This window comes from Etheostoma cragini, chromosome 19, assembly GCF_013103735.1.
Source record: "Etheostoma cragini isolate CJK2018 chromosome 19, CSU_Ecrag_1.0, whole genome shotgun sequence".
Taxonomy (NCBI): Eukaryota; Metazoa; Chordata; class Actinopteri; order Perciformes; family Percidae; genus Etheostoma; species Etheostoma cragini.
This window is the reverse complement of record NC_048425.1, coordinates 7,680,870-7,702,618: the sequence shown is the minus strand read 5'-3', so window position 1 is coordinate 7,702,618 and position 21,749 is coordinate 7,680,870. Positions and strand designations below refer to the sequence as shown.

Here is a 21,749-nt window from a genome sequence, read left to right as displayed (position 1 = left end):
ACACATACACACATTGTCAGTGATGTTGCAGTTTTGAGTAATAAATTACTGAAATCAAAACTATCTGTTTTGTCTCAATACAGAGTCACACACTCCTCACTGTATGATATAGTTTATATAGAGTAATAGTTTTTAGTTATTTAAATTGTTTTGAGGTGCATAAACTTTCAAAATAAAAATGCAAAGCTTAGAAGAAAGATCATGACAAAGTACTTAATTGTCAGTCAGACCTAGGTGTGTGCCTTTCCTAATCATGTCCAATCAACTGAATTTACCACAGGTGGATTCTATCAAGGTGTAGAAACATCAGATTAGAAGCAGCTGAGCTACATTTCAAGTGTCCGAAATGTGTCTAAATGTTAATGTGATATTTTAGTTTTTTCTTTTTAATACATTTTAAAAATAACACTACACCATTAAATTTCAGTTTTTGATTTGTCATTATGAGGTATTGATTAGGGGTGAAGGTTTTTTTAAACAATTTTAGCAGGAGGCTGTAACAAAAAATGTGAAAAAGTGAACACAGGCTTCTTTTTCTCTACTGTAGGTAAAGTGTGAATCTACTCAATCAGTACAATAAAGCCATAACAGACTACTGCAACAAGACACGCCACCGGTTTGCCTTTTATTTTTTATTTACTAACAAATTGAAGAAATCATTCTTATTTACAGTGGCAGCCTGACAAAAGACAAACCGTCTTGAAGGAGTGGGGTGGGGGTTAAAACAGAAATGTCAAAAATTAGAAAGACATATCTAAACAGTTCCAACACATCCACCACCTACATAGGCTACATGACATGCTAGCACACAAGAATCATATCATAAACAAGATAGCATACACAAGCAGTAATACAAACAGACAAAGCAAAACAGTTGCAGCAAAAGAACAAAAACTTGATACAAAATCAACAAAAATAGGCAAAGCAAAAAAGCTGCGAAATGATATGCATGGGAAATTGCAAAAGAGATAGAATCCTGTTAACTCTTGAAGGGCAATGCCAATTGTTATATTGCCAAGAGTTTGATGAGAAGAATGACACTATTCACATGTCTGTACTGTTAAAATGAAACTATAACTAGCAGTTGGTTAGCTTAGCCTAGCTTAGCTTAGCACAAAGACTAGAAACAGGGGGAAGGGGAACTCATATCTGCAAGGTGCGTATATTTTTCCAGCAGAAAAAATAAAAAATACAACCTGATTCATGAGTTGGGTTTCTCTTTCTAAACATTTAGGATATGATTCAAAGCAAGACTGATCATGGTAATGATAATGATGACGATGATGATGATGATTATGCCACGCCCAAAATACAGTTGGATTGAACTGAAAGACAACAAACCTACACAGTAATTCAGGGTGGTTGGTGGATTTCATGAGAATATACTGTACTTCATCTGTGTTTTGATCTGTGTCTGATATACATTTGTTTTTCATGTTAAACGTAATAGAAAATACCAGGAAGGAAATATTAAAATCATGGTTATTAATGTGAATGTTTTATCAAAGAAATATTACAATTTACATACAAAATATTATACTTAATGATGTATGCTTATTCTATTAAATAATTTTCAAGACAGTGAAAAATTAGGTTTGGATAATATTTCCACTCTAGATGTGTTATAAGTTTCATGTTTTCAGACAGATAGTCAGGGCTGTCCATCTTTGGTGGGCTGGCCTGTACTGTTAACATGATTTGCTTGAGAGGTTGGCCAGTGCTTTGGCGTGGACGGGCTTATAGAGGAGAGTGAAGCTGGAGGGGCTGAGAAGGCCGTTGCCCTGTGCGTCGACATTTCCCATCAACACGTAATTCCGGCCTAAACAAGAAAAAAATGTTTCAAAATATATTAAATATCAGCTCACCCACATCAGAGGAGCTGGGTGGGTTAAATTATGGAAAAATATAATTTGAAAATGCATAAACTGTAGCAAATCAATTAACAAGTAATACTGAAATACTCTTTTCTTTGTTATACTCTCGATAATGGTAATTATTTATTATTTATTACCCTAATTACTTCCAAAAAGAACCAAACAACAACAACATTGCATTGCATATTCCATCTGTAATCAGACAGTTTTATTTCCAACATTGACTGACTTTTATGATAGGGGTATGTCGGTTAAATAAAGAATCCTATCATCTGCATACAATGTCTTTATAGTAATACATTTGAAAAGGAGGGGAAACTGACCTGAGTTTATATATTTTGTGTATTTGCAAGAACTGATTTTTTTAAAATATTTTAATATATTCCATGGTATGAAGCACAGTCTTTACCTTCCTTATGCATCAGACGGTAAATTGCTATATCAATGCAAAGTAGTTGTGTACTGTCTGTAGCAAAGTTTCCTGATCTAGCATTTGATTTCAACTCTCACTACCTGACAGTCACTACAAAAGATGTGTGTGATATGCAGAGAAAGGCTGTAAATACAGCTAATTCCACTGTACCTTTGAGCAGCCCAGGACATCTCTTGCAGGTGGAGGTCAGTGTGACTGACATGATCAGCCCTGATTTGGTGATGTTCAGTTGTCCTGCCTTATAGGCCTTAATTATGGATACCTCAACTGTTGCTGAGCCCCTCGGACCAGTGGTCACAGATGTAACCTTACCCGTAACCACTGAAAGAGATAGAAAGAAGTACAATAGATACAAATTTGAAAAAATGTCAAGAAAGAGAAAGTAGTTGAATGGTATTTCTTTTACAAATTATACACCAATTATTGTGAAACTAAATCATTTTAACATAAATATTCAAGTTATGTTTATGTTTTCTACAGACTAGATGTGCAGCTGATGTTGCTCACCAAAGTCATGAAGGCAGAAGCTGGATTGGAGAGTTCCTGTCCTCTTACAGGCTTGTATACACAGTGGGTTTAGTTGTAAAGCTGAAGACAACACACAGACACACAAACATCAACAAACACATGATGAGCACATTAACTTGCTTCTCGATACGGGGGTGCACATGTTCAGTACATGAAAGCTAAGTGCAGATTGTTAACTTAGAAATCAATTACTTCCACTTACGTTTCTTGCTCACAAAAGGCTTCTTTGTTACTGTCTTGCTAACTCCAGATTTAGGTGTCACTTTAGGCTTAATCTTGGGTTTGGCTGTTGGTTTAACGCCACTCTTGGAGGTTGGCTTTACCTGCTTGACACCAGGTTTTAAGGTGGGCTTGATCTTTAGTGCAGGCTTACGTGTGGGTTTAGGCTTAAAGAATGGTTTGAGCTTATTAATCTTAGGTTTGAGTGTAGGTTTAGTTCCCGGTTTAGGCATAGGTTTTTTCACAGGTGCTTTAGGTGTAGGTTTAGCTGGTTTGGGTTTAGCCGTGGGCTTGACTGTAGGCTTGACAATAGGTTTGCGTGGTGGAGGTTTCAGCGGTTTCTTGACCGGTGGCCTTTTGGACGGTTTTGGGGTGGGTTTAGGCTGGAGGCCAGGCCTAGGTTTGGGGGTTGGTTTGGTTGGTTTGGTTGGTTTGCTTGGCTTCACAACTGTTCTTTGTGGCGCTGAGGTTGTCTCAGGTCGAAAGATGAAGTCTCCCCCGACGGTGGGCGTCCGAGACCCACGGGGCACGCTGGAATAGTGGGCCATGAAGCCATCTGACGTTACGCTGAGGTCAGAGATGAACTGGACAAGGAGCTCGTTCCCGTTTGTCACTATTGTTCTATGTGAAGGAAAGGGAAAATAGCCAGAAAAAAAAGGTGTGAAGGAGGAAGATTAGCAAAGGGGAGAGACACATGTGGAAATGCAAAGAACCTTTAGTGTTTGGCTTCTTTTTCCACCCATTCCTGATCAGTAATCTCACCCTGGTGAACTATCTCCGCAGAATTTACCAATCCGCCGCGAGTTATCCCTCTCGCCCCCATTGAACAATGCCACATAGTCGTAGCGACAGTACATGTCAGCCTCCAAGTCCAGCTTCACAAACTTCACCTCGATCACCTGGGGAAGAGGTGGCAATGAACACACAAACATGCCAGCACAAACTATGAAATGTATAACGGGGAATGAATGATAAAAGCTGGTACATGTTTAATCCTGACTGGTTTTCATGAATCCAGCACAGTGCAGTAGAATAGCTACTAGTGGTGGAGGAGAAGGGCAAGACTTCTGAAATACAGAAGGGCATTTACTCTCTCCCTCACTCGTGCTTCCTTCCCTCTTTCCTTGCGTTCAATCTCTTGGTACACATGAACACACCTTCAGGCACTCAATGAAGTCTTTCATTTGAACTTCGTCTAAAGGCCACTGTCACAAACTTGCACACACACTAGATCAGGGAACTGAGGTTGAACATTTCCTTGTGACGGGCCTCTTCACTTCTATTTTAATGTATTCTTCTCCTGCAACAACTAAACTTATTCAACACACCTAGATAATCTAAAATCTATAATATTAATATTGTGGAAATCTTTCAACCTGTCAACGGATGAATGGTTTCTTACCCTATTACGACAAGCCTGTACAGTGCTTTCTATTGAACAGATTTCAGCCTTCTGTTCCACAGTCAACATTTTTTTCTATTCAAAGCTAGCAAGCTAGAAAAAACTAGCTAGCTAACCTAGCAACATGTTCATTTTAGATGTTTTCTCAGCTTTTGTGTCGACCTGCTGTTAAGTTTGTATTTCATTTGAGGTGGACTAGTAACTAGACTAGCTACTTAGCCTACCTTGATATCATCAGTCTGTTGACAACTAACTTAAAATCCTTACGTTTATAAGGATATTCTGAGATGTCACTGTCTGAGTCTTTGAAAGGGGACATTTTAGATACACTAGTAACTGTAAATTAGCCTAAGGCTAACTCTGGTACAATGCATCAAATGGTAAAGTTTATGTAACATTTTTTACATGGTCCGTAAAAAATAAAATGAATAATAAAAAAGTAAGAAATAAAAAGTGCAATAGCTCACATTGCTTGGTTCTACAGAGATGTGCCAGGAGCAGCTGATGCCTGCTGGGTAATTAGAGTTGGGCCAGTTGGGCGTCTTCACAGAGCCCTGCGATTTGGTCAGACGTCCTCCACAGAACTGATTCTCTATGGGAATAGAAAATAATAGGAAATGCTAATGCACCTTTTTTCAAATAAGAGAAGGATATTTTTAGCCTGTGGTACCGTATTCAAGGCAGAAAGAAACACATGCTTTTTAGGGGTGTGCTGATGAGCTTTCATATATCTGACAGATAGTAGTGTTTTGTTAATTCCAGAGATGATTGTTACCCTTTTTCAAAGACAATAAAAATATGTAGGAACATCAGCCAATATAACCACAGTGCTGCCATCTATTATTAGAAAATCACTGCACAAAACTGCCTAGCCTCATCTTCAGAAGCTCATTGTGTGTTTCTGTGGGACTACATGTCCACACCTTCCACATGTGGCTTCCCTGCACTAAAGGAAGCGAGAAAGCCTCTTCCTCCAGTAGCATCGTCTGACACCATGTCTAACATCATGGTGTTGGAGGTGGAGATGAGGGCTCCAGGCCGGAACGTCCCACAGAAACGACCCAGCTTCTGCACCAAGCGGGTGTGACCATTGTAGACATCCAGGTAGTCGTACCGACAGGTGGGGTCGGCCTCCATGTCGAAGAGGCGGAAAGCCAGCATGACCACGTGGCCCTCTGGAACCTGGAGGGGGCGACAGGTGATGCTTTAAGCGTATTTGGTCCTGCCCCTATTTCATAAAAGCAGCAGAACTTCTGTTTAAATTCCAGTCAATATCTCAAATTTTTGGGGAAAGGTGTATAAAATGATGCACAACAAATATTTAGATTGTTAAATGTAGTGTAATGGGCACAGTCTTAAAATACATGGATGGAGTTATGAGTTTTTAAAAAGGCTGCCTTACCAGCCCATATTTCTCAATAATTAATTTTAGATTCAACGTTTGAAATAATCTAATAATTTATCAGTCATTTTTGTTTTAAAAGAAACCACATAAAGCTTATAAAAAGTGTAAAAGAGGATAGTTTCGTTGGTGTCCTGCTTGTCACGTTAGTGATGATCATCGGCTTAATTAGTTAAAGTAACAACAGGTGTTTATCATTCGGTCCTCTATGCAGGCAGTGATTGGGCTCTGCCAAGTTGTGAAAGAAGCAGTAAAACTGTTCTGCAGTGATTTACTTTCTTTAAAAGTTGAGCGTGTCTGTTGAAGTGTCTGTGTGCCCAAAGATAAAATGTGATTGTCTGCAGTCAACAAAGGAATCTTAAATTAAGGTTTTGTTTGTTATTCAGTACTCCTTATGAGCTTTGTATTAGTCTAGCTCACCCTGTGTTTACCTGAGCAGATGGTATGTTCCAGATCAAGCTGAGAACGTATAAGGACAATCACATCAGCAGAAGTCTTGGAGGCAGCTGCTGTGAGGCTGGAATCTTTGTGTGTTTTATGCTTGCTCTTTCAAATCTAAAGGGGAACATTTCTAGTCCACATTTCTGTACGTTTAAAGATTAGCATTAAATGTTGGAAACTGATAATTAAAACTGGAACTCAACACAGCTCACAAAAGTCCCCCAAGCTGTTGTCAATGAATACATAAATGTATAAGGAGCCCCTTGAAGCGATATTATTAGTTCACACTCATTCATTAATGTTTATTGTACAGGAAAAATGAAAGTTACATTACAATATAAACGGGCCTGACTCGGTTAAAGAACTGGTTTTCAGCAGGTTCCTGTTCTGCGGAAACGTAAAACATGGTTACAGCACGTCGGGACTACTTGTAGGCTACTGGACGTCGATATGGACTAGACAAATTTGGACAACTTAAACAACAATACAGTTACATAAGCACAAAGACATTTACACGAGTAGATCAACTCACCAACAGTAAAAAATGCTACCTTGCTCAGTTTAATAAATTCAGAGCATTTTGTCGCTACAGCCTCACTTAGCCTGATATGACCAGTTGCTAATGGTGGCTAATGCTAGCATGAGTAATTTAGCTGCTGCTTGTATAACTAATGGGATTTATTTAGTTTGCTGACTTTATGAATGTGGTATTCTTGTGCTACTGTTACAATATGTTTACCATTATCCTTAGTTGTACACCAATGGAGGTGTTTTCTCTTATTTGGGCTGATAAAATGAACACAGATTAAAAGCATTCAGTGTTCAGCACCTCCAACATGAATAAATACAAAGCATACTTTTATCAGTGCATTTATATGTAACAGCACTGTTTGTTTGTTTCTAAATATAATACATATATATTTTAATTGAAATCTTGGTGGCAATGCTTGCCCTTTAGATACATTTTTATGGGGGCATTTCCAGGTTTGATGGGGCATTTTTGTCCTTTGTTCCCCTTAATTTCATACACTTATTGTGAATGAATTGGATTTTATTTTTGATACACACCTCGGTCAGATGACAATTACCAGCCACTTTGTTGAGTTTGTGTCCAATGTAATGGTGTAGTTATTCAAAAATGACTCACAGTGATGTACCAGGTGCATTTACTGTTGGGTTTGTAGTGACTGGGGAATCCTTCACTGGCCACGATGCCTGTGTCTGTGACCAGGTGGCCTCCACATTGGAAGATAGGCCTAAAAAGAGTAATACAGAACCACCATTGACTGCGTTTAACTTGCTGCATTGGAAGAGAACACAATTTTACAGAGAGTAGTAAGGCAGAGCGCATCCACACACTTTTACATCAACGCTTAAAACCACAGGGGCACAGTCGGTCTCTGTTCCCAGAGTCTGGGGAGGTTCCCAATGAACTCTCCTGGTTTGTTTGGTTTTCTTTAAAAGTTGGTCAAACCAAGCCAGGAAGACTGTCAATATACAGTATATGTGCTGTGAGATTTCTTTACACACTGGCTGTGCCACAAGAAAGTTGTCAGTAACACATATTTACTTTTAGCAGGCAGGCACTTTCAACAGCCCGATCACATGGAGTTTGGTGACACAAACTCAAATAAACCGATCAAAGCAGGGAAAACCTTAACTTTTAATTTGGCAGCAGACTTGTTAATTTAGATGTTGGCTCCTTTGGAATCTTGTCAGTTAGAGTCTTTAAAATGGCTTAAAGTGTTTTTTCATCAAACTCGACTTTGTGGCTACATTTTTGTTGTTTTGTGCTTGTTTCTGGTAGAAACAAAGGTCCAAATTTGTAATCTGTTACCTTTCTGTGATCATCAACCCATTAAGCGGCCCTTTTTTCTTTTCTGTCATGGTCTTCAAGCATACAATATGTTTCCGCTGAAGTACTGTAAGGCCGAATTTGGTCAGAAAAACCCAGCGGCAGTGGAGTCCCTCCCTTCTGACCCGCTGGAGCTGAACAGCCCACAGGCATTTGTTTGTTTCTCGTGTTCAATTCCTGTGTACGTGTGTGTGTGTGTGTGTGTGTGTGTGTGTGTGTGTGTGTGTGTGTGGCCATAGCAGTGCACACGGCAGATTTAACAAGCGTCTCCAAAAAAGAAATTCAAAATTTACAGAGTCAAAACTGTGGATTTAGAGGCTAAAAGTCAGAATTTAATTCCAGCTTTGACAAAAACATCATGAGGGCCAGCTACTGTGCACCTCCACAGTTAAATCACTACATCAATTACAGCATGCTATCATTTTGTGTGTTTACGGGATGCCAACCACATCTTCCACTGCAACCTTCTATTTCTACTGTGCTTTCTGTAATCATAATACTGCAACCAGAGGAAAACACACACACACACAGTAGTTAATCTAGACAGATGTGGGCTTGAAAATGGCATGCCACATGTGCACATGCAGGATGTAGGCAAAAAAAAAACAGATGCACAAGAGGGACATTGATAGCCACGGAGTTGCCACACAAACACTTGGATAATATCTCAAATCTCTGTTTACCTGGTGATGTTGTTGTGACTCTGAGCGTTAGTCCATCCCAGGGTCAGAATGACAAGAAAGCACACAGTCCACACGCTGTCCTCCATCCTGCTGTCCTCAGAGGGTAGGAAAAGACGGGAGAGGAGAGGAAGGAGGGAGAATCAAGAGTAGAGGCGTGGAGAGACGCAAGGTTCAAAACAGGGAGTGGATAGAGGATGAAGAGGGAAGTGACGGGTGAGGAGGTGTGTAATGAAAAGAAAGGAAAAGGTTAATGAATGTAATATTGAGAGGACAGAAGGCTGTTTGATACAGGGAAAACATGAATTACACTGACTTATGCCCAAAAGCAATGTATGTACAGTTCAGAGTACAGTGTGCTTGTTATGTTCCAGCTCTGTGTTGTTGTTTAACAGGTAGGGCATAGCATAATATCTGGAAAATGTATGTTTATGCAGGTGCGTGCTAATGGACAGAGTACCCGTGCGTGCATGCGTGCGTGCGTGCCTGCGTGCGTGTATTGATGTATTAACTGAGCCGCCGGCTAGCAGCAAGGCATCTGTATTTGGCAATGTTGGTCTGCCAGTTGGTTGGTCGGTCCACCACACTGGCTCTGACAGAAATATCTCAACAACCACTGGATGGCTTGTTATAAATGCATTCATGTTCACCAGAGGACAAATCATGATGACTTTGTAAATCATTTTAACTTCACAAAAATGTAAAAGAAATTCACAAATTAATGTAATGTAGCAATGTCATTAAGGCCATGTCAAATTATTTCTGAGGTTTAATAGTTCTGTAGTTTTTCACTTCTAAATTTCAAGCTAATTTTTTAGAGACTACACAATCGCCAGTGTATATCGTAGTTGATAAGAACGCTGCCACGCCTAAGAGTTGTTGCCGGACATTTATAACATAAAACACAAAGAATTCCCTTGTGTTTACACTTACTTGGCCAATTAAGCAGTTTCTGATAAAACTCTGAAATGTAAGTTATTTATTTATTGAGTATCTTTTGTGATTTTGAGGTGTTGTTGCTCGTTGTATGTTCTTCCAAAAAAGTACATTTTTAATTTGTCCAATACTTTGCAGATATGTAGTCATAAACCAAAGGCATTAGTGTCAGATGTGCTTTGTGTTTGCGCTAATTAAAGCTTTCAGCTGAAAGGACAGCCTCAGTAGAGCTTGTACTGCTGCGAGCTTGACTGTAGACTATCTGGTCACACGTGCACAATTTACTTTAACAAGTGAAGGTTATGTGGATTGAATTCTTTCCCGGAGAATTCACAGTAAGTAAGTAGTAAAAAAAGTCTAAAGGCAGGAAGGAAAGGGAAAAAAATGCACGAGGCTCAACCAAAACAGAGCATACTCTTTAAATATGCTAAATTCTACAGCAAAATGCATTTTGTTTTGGAAGGGTAAGACCCACCTGCTCATTTGTGGCTAGTTTATCAGCTCTCACACAGTGAGCCACATGCATAACAATCATTGTCTTCATTATTATAATGATAAAGTGCAACGGAGTCAACTTTGCCGCTTTGTGTTTGTCTAAACGAGGGCATGCCTTTGTCTTTTTTAAGCTGCGGTGACCACTCTGGGTAGAAACCGCAGCTGAATAGAAGCAGACTGTGGTTTGGTCAGGAAAGCTGCTGCCCTGATCTGCTCTCTGCTTCCAGTTCATTCGGGACACTTCTGAGATGTAATCATGAAACTAACTGCAGAAGAAGAAAAAAGCATGTCGGACTTCACACTTAAATGATTAAAAGTCATTTTTTATTGTATTTTGATGTACAAAGAATTTCACAAAAATATTTAGAAACTGACATCATAAAGCAACAGATATCACATGACCAGAACAGTGCCACTGAGGAATAGTGAAAAGGACAAAGCATAAAAGATAGTAAACACTTTTAGACTTTTTAGAGGTACGTCCACTTTGTTCAAATCCACTTAACACAGAGGCAAGCACAAGAGCTCTGCCTCTGCTGAAGGTCTTACAGCTCCTTAAGGAGCTACTGTCCGTGATTTCTGAGTCATTGTCCATTTTGTCCCCTGTGGGGAGCCCACACCAATGCACAGACTAATACCTGGCCAAGGAGAAACCTAAGGAGTCCATCTTAGTCTCCCGGCAGTTGCCAAGTTGCCCCACGATTAACTGTACATCCCTCAAGTCACGACAATAACCATCTTTGTTTAAAAGACTGAGGATGAAGATGTTAATCCTGGATTTTCACATTTTTCACCTATTACAGTAGACACTCTTTGGGGATTTTATCTTTTGCTTGCAGTGGATGAAAGTATAAAAATAAATGACATTGTTTACAAAAAATAGCATGGATCTAACTGTACATTTTGTCTATTGGGTGAAAGATTTTTTTAGTTTTTATAATCGGGGAAAACCTTTTACTTAAAAAAACAAAAACTATACAAAACAAAAATGTAGTAATTGAGACAAACAGGATGGAGTTGGGAGCAGGATCCCAGACAACATTCCACAAGAAGATAAGTCCCACATAAGCTCCCTTCTTTTCCTCATAAGCTGAACCCTGAACAGGAGGGGACACCTGACGGAGGACACAGTGGTGAAGCACATCCATCTTTAGGTAAAGGCGCCTTTTTGTAACACATTCACTTTAGTCCTCTCTGATTATCTTACAACTTCAATAAATATGCCAAGAACTACAAGAACAAGGAAAGTAAAGTACTAATTCCTTCTCTAAACGGAGTGTGCATGTCCTGTGGTTTCCATACAACATGCCGGGCGTGTTGTCATCAAAGTCAGACTGAAGTGTCCTGTCTGATATGTCCAACAATACATTGAAGTTGTCTTGATCAATATGCATCATTTTTAATGTCCTGGCAACTTTAAAACCCTGTGTAATGTTTTTTGGCACAGACGTCCTGGAAGGTGCACATGTTCTGCATATCAGGGTAGTAACGTTCTTTGTCTTTGGCCAACTCCTTAGTGGGTCATGTGAGACTTCTCTTTCACTTCTTCCGGGGCCGCCCTCAGCTCTACTGCTGTCATGTCATGGTTGCTGTCTTGTAGTTTAGTTCTTTTCTCTTCTTCCTCGTCATCATCCTCATCCTCTGGGTGAGCTTCATCCATGGCTGTCTCTGTCAGATCTTGATCGTCCTTTCTGGCGCTCTCGTCCTGAGCTTTCAGCACACTGCACAGCTCGATGTCGTGGATCTCCACATCAAACGGAGCGGCGGGAGGTACAGAGGGGGGAGACTTGCAGCCCTCACAGCCCTGAAAGACACCAGAGAGACCACACGTGATCTTCTTTTTCCGGTGTGTTGCTACTTGATGTAGCTAAACCGTAATTCATTTTGCAACCATTCACAGTGTAGGGTTGAGTTGCAGTGTACTTACAGAAATGTTGATGGCTCGGGGCAGGCGCCCTGTGCGGATCCAGGGGTGCACCTGGCTCAGCTCCCTCTTCTGGTCCTCGGTGAAGCGTGGCTGGTGTTTCTGCATGCTCCTCAAGGCCTCGCGGTCTTCTCGCAGCAAAGTCTCCATGTCTCTGTTGTACAGGCACAGGGAAAACAGGTCACGGTAGGTCCCACCTTGAGGCTGCTAAGTCGCAAGAAGTGTGACACTAAACTATATAAGCTGTGTTGTCTGGTCACATGTTGCCTAGGGTCCTACCTGACAGGCAGCTGATAGGTCATCATGACTTTGTTGTCAGTGTTAGCCATTAGCAGCCAGATGGGGTCCTGCAGGACACACTTGATAAACTGCTCCTCTCCACCATCCCCTCCAGCACTACTGCTACCCCCTGCTGGCTGTTTGCGGGAACGATCGTTCTCTGATGAGTCGATACTGCCAAAGTACTTGCTGGTGTGGCTGCCCTGGCTGCTGCCTGAAGGGACAAGGAAGTGACATTTGAGAATGATTTGTGAGAAGACTTGTCAAGTGGGATTTTGTTTGCAGTAGGCCTTTATGCTCAAAACCCCAAATTTATGGCCTCACATTTAACTAAATAAAGTAAATAAAGTGGATTGGATTCACTACATGTTATATGGATACAGTCAACTCAAAATCTTACATAAAGAGGAAAGCAACACAAAAATATTTTGTTTCATTTTGGATAATTAAAATGCTTGAAATGCAAGTGCGAGTGTTTTTAAAAAAAGATTTCTCTCAGGGAAAAGGCCTTTTGACATCTATTACTCTGTGTAAAGGAGGCCATGACACTGTCGGGGGGACCCATAATTCTGTAAAAAGAAAATTGGGTGTTGATTTAAAATCTCTGTGATGGTAAAATGATATGACTTACTCATGCCACTGGTGCCAAAGGAGCTGCAACCATTGGAGCCAGAGCCTGAACCAGAGGACCTCGTGCCAGAGGACCCTGACCCAGAGGCAGCTGAGCCGGTGCCTGAGCGAGAGTCTTCCTGCAGCAACATGTCCAGCAGGTCGCTGGAGGTGGACATGGCATCATTGTTTGACTCATTAGCTTCACCCTAAAGAGGGAAATGAAATAAAGAAACATTTTAGATGAAATGTAATGGTTTTTAAAGCTCAACATCTTGTCTTGAATGCCTGTGTACTTACGTTCTCATTCTCCTTGGAGGTATCATCAGAACTCTGATTGACTGAGCTCTGTCCCGCAGCCACACTTCCCTGCACAGAAGGCGTGGCTTGCTGTGATGCTGCCAGGGCCGTGGCCACCTCTAAGCGGTTGCTTGGTGATTCCTCCAGCTGCAACAGGTTGAGAGGTGAGGAGCATCGGGACTGGAAGAGGGGGGACTCTGCACCCTCATGGTCAGCAGGTGTCTGGATGTAGGACTGGGGGGTGCTGCTACGAGACGGGCCGCAGGTGGCCAAATTGGGTACGGTGTTGGAAATAACATTGGGGACAGCTGCTGGGTTTACAGTGTATCCTTCTGTGAAGTTAGGATTGTAAAAGTGTCCTGGGGTGGGGCCTGGCTGAGGGATTGCTGCTCCCATCTGGGGGAACATGTAGTTTGGCAGAACCAGGGCCATCATTGGAGGTACCATCTGGGTAGATGGGAAACGTGATGGATCTGGCATGGGTAAGGGCTGTGCGAGTGGTGGGTAGACCGGGTATATTGGCAGCATACCCGGAGCGAAAGGGGCGCCGGGAATGCTTGCCTGGGACCCTACAGACGGCCAGGAGGAAGAGTTTGTTGGGGGTCTGATAGGCATGCCAAGGGGCATGGGTGCTGTGCTGGTTCTGGGGTCACAACGGGTCCCGCTCCGGTTCAAAGAGCTGTGCTGGTCAGATGACTCCTGTTGCTTGAGTCTCTTACCGCCGCGACCACGTCTTTTACTGGTGCTGCTTCCCGCGGCTGGGTAATCCCGAGAACAACGCACTCCTGGGAAAGAGGAGACACTGAATTAAACTAAATGTTTGCAATTTTAGCTATTGCGAATAAACAATTCATGTATTATTGTGTGCACATGACAGTGTGAGTGTGTGTTTAGCTGGTGGGAGCAGCGTTCCCCTACCTCGTGACAGAGGGTTGGCAGCTGGGGTCTGACAGCGCGGAGTCGAAGATACCGTCTGATCGAAAACATGCAGCTTGCTGAGGTCCTTGAAGCGGTCAAGGAATGCCTGCTCCTCCTGCTGGGTGTGGGTGGACAGCACCTCCTTTGTGAGACCCATGCGGCTCCCTCCTCCTACACTTCCACTTCTCCGGCTCTCCCTCTCTGGCTGAGTGGCTTGAAGAGGAGGAGGCGGGGGAGGGAGAGGAGAAAAGGTGACGGCTGCGTTAGCGGGAGGTGTCAGACCACTGGTGGGAGGAGTTGGTGTAAATGTAGGAGGAGCAAGAGTGGGAGTTGTTGGGGCCTCCTCCATGATGATGTCTGTGATGGAGAAAAAAGCACAAAGGAGAGTTAAAGCTGTGAAGTAAGGCTGTAACTTCTGAATGAAGAAATGGCACATTCCTTTTCTGACAAATGAAAAGTAGAACATACATAGAATGCACTCAATTCAATTCACTCATGGATTTTGTCGCTCCAGCCTTATTTGGTCTAGTATGACCAGTAGCTTATGGTGGCTAATGATGTAGATAGACAGTACTGTGTCAGTTCACTGTACACACTTTCACAGTAAAAGACAAAAAAAAAAACATTTAAGTAGAGCGAAAGAGGAGACTGCAAAGTAAAAGAGGCGAGGCCAGAAATAGAAGACAAAATGTACAAAAATGAACCAAGATGTGAAAAAAACATAAATCATAGGGGTGTACGATATACATTTTTAGGCTCAATATCTAATTCAAAATTAATTTTGGATTCAAAAAACGATTCACAGTACGTAAATGTAGTTATTTTTTCCATGTGATAGTAGACATGCTGTTACAAAACCGATTTTTGGAATTCTATGAATCAATTTTAATCTGTAGAGCTTGAATGCCGATATGACTGTAAATTAATTATTATTATTATTATTATTAATATTTATTTGTTTTACACACCCCTAATAAATCAGATTACCTGCTACAGGCTTCTGCAACATAAAGAATTAATTTGCATAAACCTGTAAGACTGGCAGTAATAAAAGCACTTTTTCGTCAGTTTCTTTGCAAAACAAGCAAGGAAGACAAAATAATACAACAGACTGGTCAACATAAAAAGTAGGGCTCAAAAGAAAAAGAGGATTGTACATTCAAGCCTAATTTGTGTTGAAGTCTTTTAAATTCAGTTCAAAGAAACACCCTGCTGAGTGACAGACTGCAGGGTTCAGAGAGTGTGAGTGTTGAGGATTCCCACCTGACTCAGGAGGCTTCTTGTCTCCAACATGCACGATGGTGCTGCTGAAGCTACACTGCGACGTGACTGAGGCTACACTCTCTGCCTTTGTGGCCATGGTCAGGGGAGGGAGAGGAGGTGGTTCACTTACAAGGTTAACTGAACCACCTGCAGAGAAAACAAGTTGCTGTAAATGATCGTATTCCGTCCAGACAAGCACAGACAGACACATGTAAAAACATGCCTATTGGTAATCTAGGAAGTTGTCATGAGACAAATCAAGGATGCTGCATAAAGAACCAAAACCAAAAACAACTGGGAAAAAACTTGAATAATAACTCTTAAATAAGTGGATCAGAGATATGTAATAAGTCAATAAGTAGATATGTATGTAAATCAAGCCTGGCTAATTACTAAATAATGAACCAAATATGTTGTAGTTAATTATCAAAACGTACCTGTGTTGTTGCTGGCCTCCTGTTGTTTGTCCTCATCAGACGTGGAGGAGGCAGTGTAGGAGCCACACTTCCTTTTAACCGTGTTAGGAATGTTACAGCTATCCAAGTACCTGCGTAAAGTCAGAGCATTGTTGGATGAGTAAATTAATTTAAAAAATAAAGATATAATAGAATCAGCTTTAGGCTTGCACACACACCTTATGATGCTGTCCAGACAGTTGATCTGCTGGTAGGAGTAGCCAGTCGGGGGTTCCGTCGGTACAAGTGGTGCAGGGATCAAAGCTTTGGCTGGTATTGTCATGTCAGGTATAAAACCTCTGACCGGGTCACTGCTGAATGCGCTGATGCTTGCTGTGCCTGGATGGAGAAAAGAGAGGAACAGGAAATTAAAAAAACATCAACATGCCTCATATTTCTCATTTCCTTACTCGTCTGTTACAGAAATCTTCCAACAGTTTTAATTACTGGCCCTTTCAAGTTCCACAATCATCCATTGTTATTTGACTGTCACATCATATAACAATACTATATAATGTAACTGTCCTTTTACTTTACCTGTGGGGGGGATTTTTCTGGGTGGTAGCCGGTTACGCGACTCAATGAAAACCTGCTGCCCATTAGTCTTGACCATGTGGACATTTTTGCAGATCTGCTGGAATGTCATCTGGAAAAATAACAACATCGGACTTGTTTAATAGGCATGGCATGACATGGCATGGCATGGCATGGCTGTGAATTCCATATATTATTTTAAAATACCGTTTTTCAGAGGATAACCACTACTTGTTTTACTCTGCTTTGTTTATCTTAGTCCTAGCAATATCTCAGGTTTATGTTGAGATTTCCTACATGACTGGCTCAAATGTATCTAGACCTAAAATCACTGGTTGCTCAGACTCACAGGTTTGTGCAAAGGGGCCGCGGCAGCAGCTTTTCTCATTGCGGGGCCGTTGCTGTCGCTGGATGAGGCGGCACTGAGATGCTGTTGGTGTGAGCGGCGGGATCCTCGTGAGCCACTGGACCCGATTGAGCTGTAGCCCTGAGAGCTGCCGCTGTGCACCGGCTGCACCAGGAGCCGGTGGATCTGCTCGCTCAGCTGCACGACGTCAGGCGTGGTGGTCCGAGTGTCGCAGCCCTGCGGTGTCGTGAAGACGTCTTCATTCAGAGGGCTCCTAGAGACGGGTACAACGTTAGAGCCCCACTTGAGGACGGTGCACTCAAGCTTTAGATTAAAAGGACCACTGCCCAGATTGAAACTCTACATGTGCTCAGGCTTTGGAAGAGCTTAAGATAAACTTTTTACAAATACTTAAACTTACAAATAATCAATGCTCTGGCAGCAATTGTTTTTGAATGAGCAAACTAGTTCTCTTACGTTCTGACTTTGTGGCGCCCCACAATGAAGGCCACCTTCCGGCTCCAGGGGTTGACAAAGGAAGACCAACTAGTGTCGATGGTCACATATTCCCCACTGCGGGCACACATCCTAAAAGGTGAAGAGTCAAACGGCTGCCCTGCAAACTGAAAGACTGAAGGGAGACAAGTGCAGACATATATAAGAAACTTGAGATGGATTAAAGAAATGGAAACGGAAGACAAAGGTCATGATCTTTTATATAAAATCCTATACTTTCTATATGCATTCTGACTCCATAGTACAATATAAATGTAAATGCATAATAAGGGCTAAAATAAAGAAAAAGTAAATGAGTCTTGTAGAAATTAAAGACAGACAAAAGTCTGTTCTCCTGTATCTGGCACATTTGGGCCGCAGTTACAGAGTCCAGTGTAAATATACTCACTTTTCTCATGTATTGCCACCATCATAGGCCTGTCTTCAGGATGGATGTAGAGCAAGGTGGGGGTTCCCACCAAGTCCTGGGGCAGGTAGCCCAACAGTGGCACTGCCCTGAAAACACAATATATATATATATATATATATATATATTTACTGTATATTTGTACATTTACATATTTGTCCTAGAACAGCTAGAAGTTTACAACTAAATTTGTTTATGAATAGAAGAGTTTGTGTTTTCACTTGGACATGTTTGATTATTATGAAAACAAATAATCGTCTTAGAGATTTGAAGAAACTGACCTCTCATCAACTTCCTGGAAGAGGCAGCTGGGAGTGTGACTGGTGGTGAAGATCCTCTTGTCTGCAGGGATACGAGGAGCTGAGAGGCACAAAGGACACACATACAACAGATTAAAAGCATGTTTTGGAGGACAGACTGACATAATAAGTTTAAATAGATATGATAAATGTTGATTTTCAATTTGGAAAGGCATCCAGTCATTCAGTGTTTAAGACAAGAAGTAGCTTTGTGGCTCCGCTTTCTTTAACTCACTGATTGAACAAGCTTATCTGTGGACATTGGTTAATTTATAACAAAAGGGATAGTCCATTAACGTGACTTGACTTAAATAAGACAGGAGATTGGAGTTATTTCCATCTTTGCTATCTCTGTCGCTCACATGAATACAGCATGCAGTTGTGCAACATACAGTAAAATGGCAAATACCCTCGTATCCGGAGTGGACCCTCTCTGAGATGAGTAGGCAGCAGGGCTGTGGCTCAGCATCATCTGAGTCTTTGATGGTGAGCTGGTAGGGCGTGAGGCGAAACGGGTAGTAGCGCAACTCACCACCCTGTGCCCGGTCGGCACTGATTCGACAGAACATGGACTTCTCCTGAGTGCAATCGACTGGAGGAGAAGCTGAGAGGAAAGAGTTGGAGAAAGTCAGATATGGGCAATACTTTCTGTGAGATATCACATCCCCTTGAAATTTCACTGCCTGTGAAACACTTTCTACAATACCATCTGCCCTTTTTCTAACCCTTTCCCAATTTCACTCTGCCTACTCACCAAACCCGATGCAGGAGGCCCAGTTTGGCAGGCGGCAGGGTGCTGTGCCGCTGTAGAAAGTGCTGACGTCCTGAGGGGCCAAAAGCTCAGAAAACATGGTCCCCTGGAGACGCTCTGGCTTACAGCGCAGCAGGGACGAGCCCTGGGGTGATACGTAAACGACCTTTCCTGATAAGAATGACACGGCCATGGAGAAAGTGTCCTAAAGGGGGGGAAAAAATAAACCTTTGTAGTGAATGTTAGCATCTTATTTGTCTAACACAACCAGGTCAAGTGAATTGGATCTCAGAATATAAATCAAAGCTGCAAGCCCTCGCACATTCCTGTTAGTCTGGGGTGCTGGCGGGTAGCTGCTCAAAGCGGACATCCAGGAACTATTGCAGGAATAACGGTATAAACTTACAGTGTTTTTGAGGGTGTATTCTGATGTGATGTTGTCAAGCTCCTCAATTGTGAAGGCAGACAAGTCCAGACTGCAGCCATGACACTCCTCTACGCTCCACTGATGATAGTACTCCTTGTTGGCTGAAATTGTTAAACATAACCGAGTCAGTGTTTGTGTGTGTGTGTGTGTGTGTGTGTGTGTGTGTGTGTGTGTGTGTGTGTGTGTGTCTATATATATATATATATATATATATATATATATATATTAAGAAGATATAAACAAAAACACGCTCTCACCTCTGACTTGTTTGACACACTGAAGTGCGTATTTTAGTGCATTTATAGTGCTGCCATGGCCCTTGGCCTTGCGCTCCGTTGGTAGGCGGAGCTTCAGCTCCTTGATGGCCTTCATCAACTCTTTCTGGGTCTGGACCCTCGCAGACTGGTTGCTGCTGCAGCCAGAGGTGGAGGGGGGGTCATGCTCTGAGCTGGTCGACAGCAGGCTGTAGGCCAGGGAGCTGCTGGGAGGTGAGAGACTCTGGGAGTTGGAGCTGGGAAACAAGATTACAGTGGATGATCAATGACAATTTGACACACAGATGAACAGATGCATATGCATGTATTGTTAGCATGCGCAAATGCACGTGTAGGACTGCCCAGAACAAGAAATCTAATATATCCGATTATATCTAATGATATAGATATCTGTATAATGCTGTCTACACCAATAGCGTGTGTTAGCAACTGATGCGAGGAGAGCTTTTTTGATTTAAGAAACGGTTGCTTACTTTTGTGTATATGTGGATTTTTGTCTCCTAACTTCTCTTACCTCTTGTTGCTCTCCGTGGTTTCCAGCATGCCAGAGTCTTTGCCGTTTGAAGAGCTATGGGAGCTGCGTATGGACTGGCGCCCACGTGACCCACTTTCCCTCTCACCGGAGTCATTCCCACTGGAGAGTCCATCCATATCATCAGAGTTGGGCCCCCTCTGGTCTCGAGACAAGCCTTCAGACCCCACACTGGGAGATGCGCTGCCAATGGAGCCGCCTTCATTTCCACTTCCCTGCTCCTGAGTGGTGACACTGGCACTGGGGTGACCACTGCTGGTTTTCAGAGAGTTTAACCCTTCTGACTCTGCTTCCTGTTCATTATCTTCCTCATCGGCCCTTGACACTCTCCCCTGAATGCTGCGGTTGGGCATTGATTTTGAGTTGTCATAACTCATACTAGTGTAGGATGAGGCTGGAACAGCTTTACTAAGATGTCAGCCAAGGTGATAACAGGAGGAACTTAAATTTAAGTGGGACTACTATTTACACACAGGTGAATCATGTTTTTTTGCTGGTAGTTTAAAGAACTAAGGTGAGAAATTCATTGCTTCTCCAGCAAAAATTGTTTGTTGCTCTGAGCCCTTCTTTGAAGGTTTTCAGACCAAAAATGGGAAGGCTGCCTTTCCAAAAAAGACAGCAATTATCTTGAGAAAAGGTTTTACTCAAAGTAATGCAAATAAGAGAGGATTTTCAGTTTGTGAAACGGCCTTGGCACCAGTGCTCCAGAAGATGGGATGAGAGATTGTGGGTGAGAGTAAAACAAACACACTCTCTTCACTCTGTATCTGGTCCTCTTGTCTCTTCAGAGATGTGATGCTCTAGGTGCTACCTGAGAATATAGATAAAGAGAAAGATGTTCAGAGAAAGAGAAGGAACAATATTATCTTACTAAATGCTTGTCATGGTCTTGCAATTATCTTTCAAGGACTATAGCTACGAAAACACTAAAAAAAAAGGAATGCTGATCATCCGTTTGTGTTGTTGTCCAAGGAAGGTTCAAACATGGCTTTTTATCTAGAATAAACCGTCACCCCCTTTTGAACACAGATTGACAATAATCTCCTTGTCCTATCTGCAAGCAGCTTGTGCGTATGCATGCTGGGTATAACAGGTGATCCTCTGTTAATGCCGAAATTAAATGGGCAATTTGACTTTCGTCATAGCTTAGTTAGTCCCTTTTTATCTAAAGGACGCAACAAAGCTAAACATAATAGGATTGTTACAAATTAAGGATTGCTTGTGTAAAGTATGTGAAAGTATTTATCAGGCCAGCACCTACGCAAGTAAAAGTCTAGTGCTATTTAGTTCCTGGGCAAGGGAGATATCTTTTAATCCTATAAGCCCTGCAGACGCACACAGAAGAAGACGCAAGCTAGGGGTGGGGGAAAGATTGATACAGCATAGTATCGCGATATTTTCAGTGGCAATACTCGAAAACACAGGCGCCAAGTATCAATCTTTTATTATATATGTGTTGCTCAGTTTGTCTGCTTGACAATCCCATTTTGAAACATTAAAATATAAGTGATATGAACAGAGAAATGTATTTTTTTAGATAAAAAAGATGTTGACAAAGTTTTCTTTTGGGGACATCATTTGACATTGGGAAAAATTAGAAGTTGGGAAAAAGTTATAAATTGCAATATCGCAAAATGTTGCAATATGTTT

At 41.9% G+C, this 21,749-nt stretch overlaps 2 protein-coding genes across 3 annotated transcripts; both read right to left on the bottom strand.

The window, feature by feature from the left end:
* Positions 1-1,003: 1,003 nt before the first annotated feature.
* On the bottom strand, positions 1,004-9,040 carry pcolceb (procollagen C-endopeptidase enhancer b). Its single transcript, XM_034856768.1, has 9 exons — positions 8,838-9,040; positions 7,447-7,555; positions 5,380-5,638; positions 4,924-5,048; positions 3,817-3,953; positions 3,038-3,675; positions 2,815-2,895; positions 2,458-2,628; positions 1,004-1,819 (listed from the first exon to the last, which is right to left on the bottom strand). Exons 1-9 carry the CDS (start codon positions 8,921-8,923, stop codon positions 1,689-1,691), a joined length of 1,737 nt encoding a protein of 578 aa, XP_034712659.1. The 5' UTR covers positions 8,924-9,040; the 3' UTR covers positions 1,004-1,688.
* A 1,824-nt stretch (positions 9,041-10,864) lies between these two features.
* On the bottom strand, positions 10,865-20,662 carry per1b (period circadian clock 1b). 2 transcript variants are annotated; one of them, XM_034856693.1, is made up of 19 exons: positions 20,082-20,476; positions 19,550-19,803; positions 19,272-19,393; positions 18,869-19,070; positions 18,524-18,718; positions 18,097-18,175; positions 17,798-17,904; positions 17,371-17,524; positions 16,897-17,167; positions 16,551-16,659; positions 16,193-16,352; positions 15,996-16,105; positions 15,559-15,705; positions 14,296-14,652; positions 13,378-14,162; positions 13,100-13,286; positions 12,469-12,682; positions 12,193-12,343; positions 10,865-12,069 (listed from the first exon to the last, which is right to left on the bottom strand). In XM_034856693.1, exons 1-19 carry the CDS (start codon positions 20,474-20,476, stop codon positions 11,779-11,781), a joined length of 4,290 nt encoding a protein of 1,429 aa, XP_034712584.1. In that variant the 3' UTR covers positions 10,865-11,778. The 2 variants fall into 2 exon arrangements, with proteins under 2 accessions (XP_034712584.1, XP_034712585.1); XM_034856694.1 differs by lacking the exon at positions 15,559-15,705 and having other exon boundaries at positions 11,779-12,069; positions 20,082-20,662.
* Between the last annotated feature and the right edge of the window lie 1,087 nt (positions 20,663-21,749).

Bases quoted from the DNA above. Each gene is read 5' to 3' on its own strand.
- pcolceb (XM_034856768.1), bottom strand. From the start codon at position 8,923: ATGGAGGACAGCGTGTGGACTGTGTGCTTTCTTGTCATTCTGACCCTG. The intron at 3,954-4,923 runs GTGAGCTATTGC...CCTCTTCCCCAG, and splicing joins TCTCTGTAGAACCAAGCAAT to GTGATCGAGGTGAAGTTTGT. The intron at 1,820-2,457 runs GTACAGTGGAAT...TTTCTTGTTTAG, and splicing joins ATGTCCTGGGCTGCTCAAAG to GCCGGAATTACGTGTTGATG.
- per1b (XM_034856693.1), bottom strand. From the start codon at position 20,476: ATGAGTTATGACAACTCAAAATCAATGCCCAACCGCAGCATTCAGGGG. The intron at 19,804-20,081 runs GTAAGAGAAGTT...CTTGTTTCCCAG, and splicing joins ACCACGGAGAGCAACAAGAG to CTCCAACTCCCAGAGTCTCT. The intron at 15,706-15,995 runs GTACGTTTTGAT...TTTTCTCTGCAG, and splicing joins GGAGGCCAGCAACAACACAG to GTGGTTCAGTTAACCTTGTA.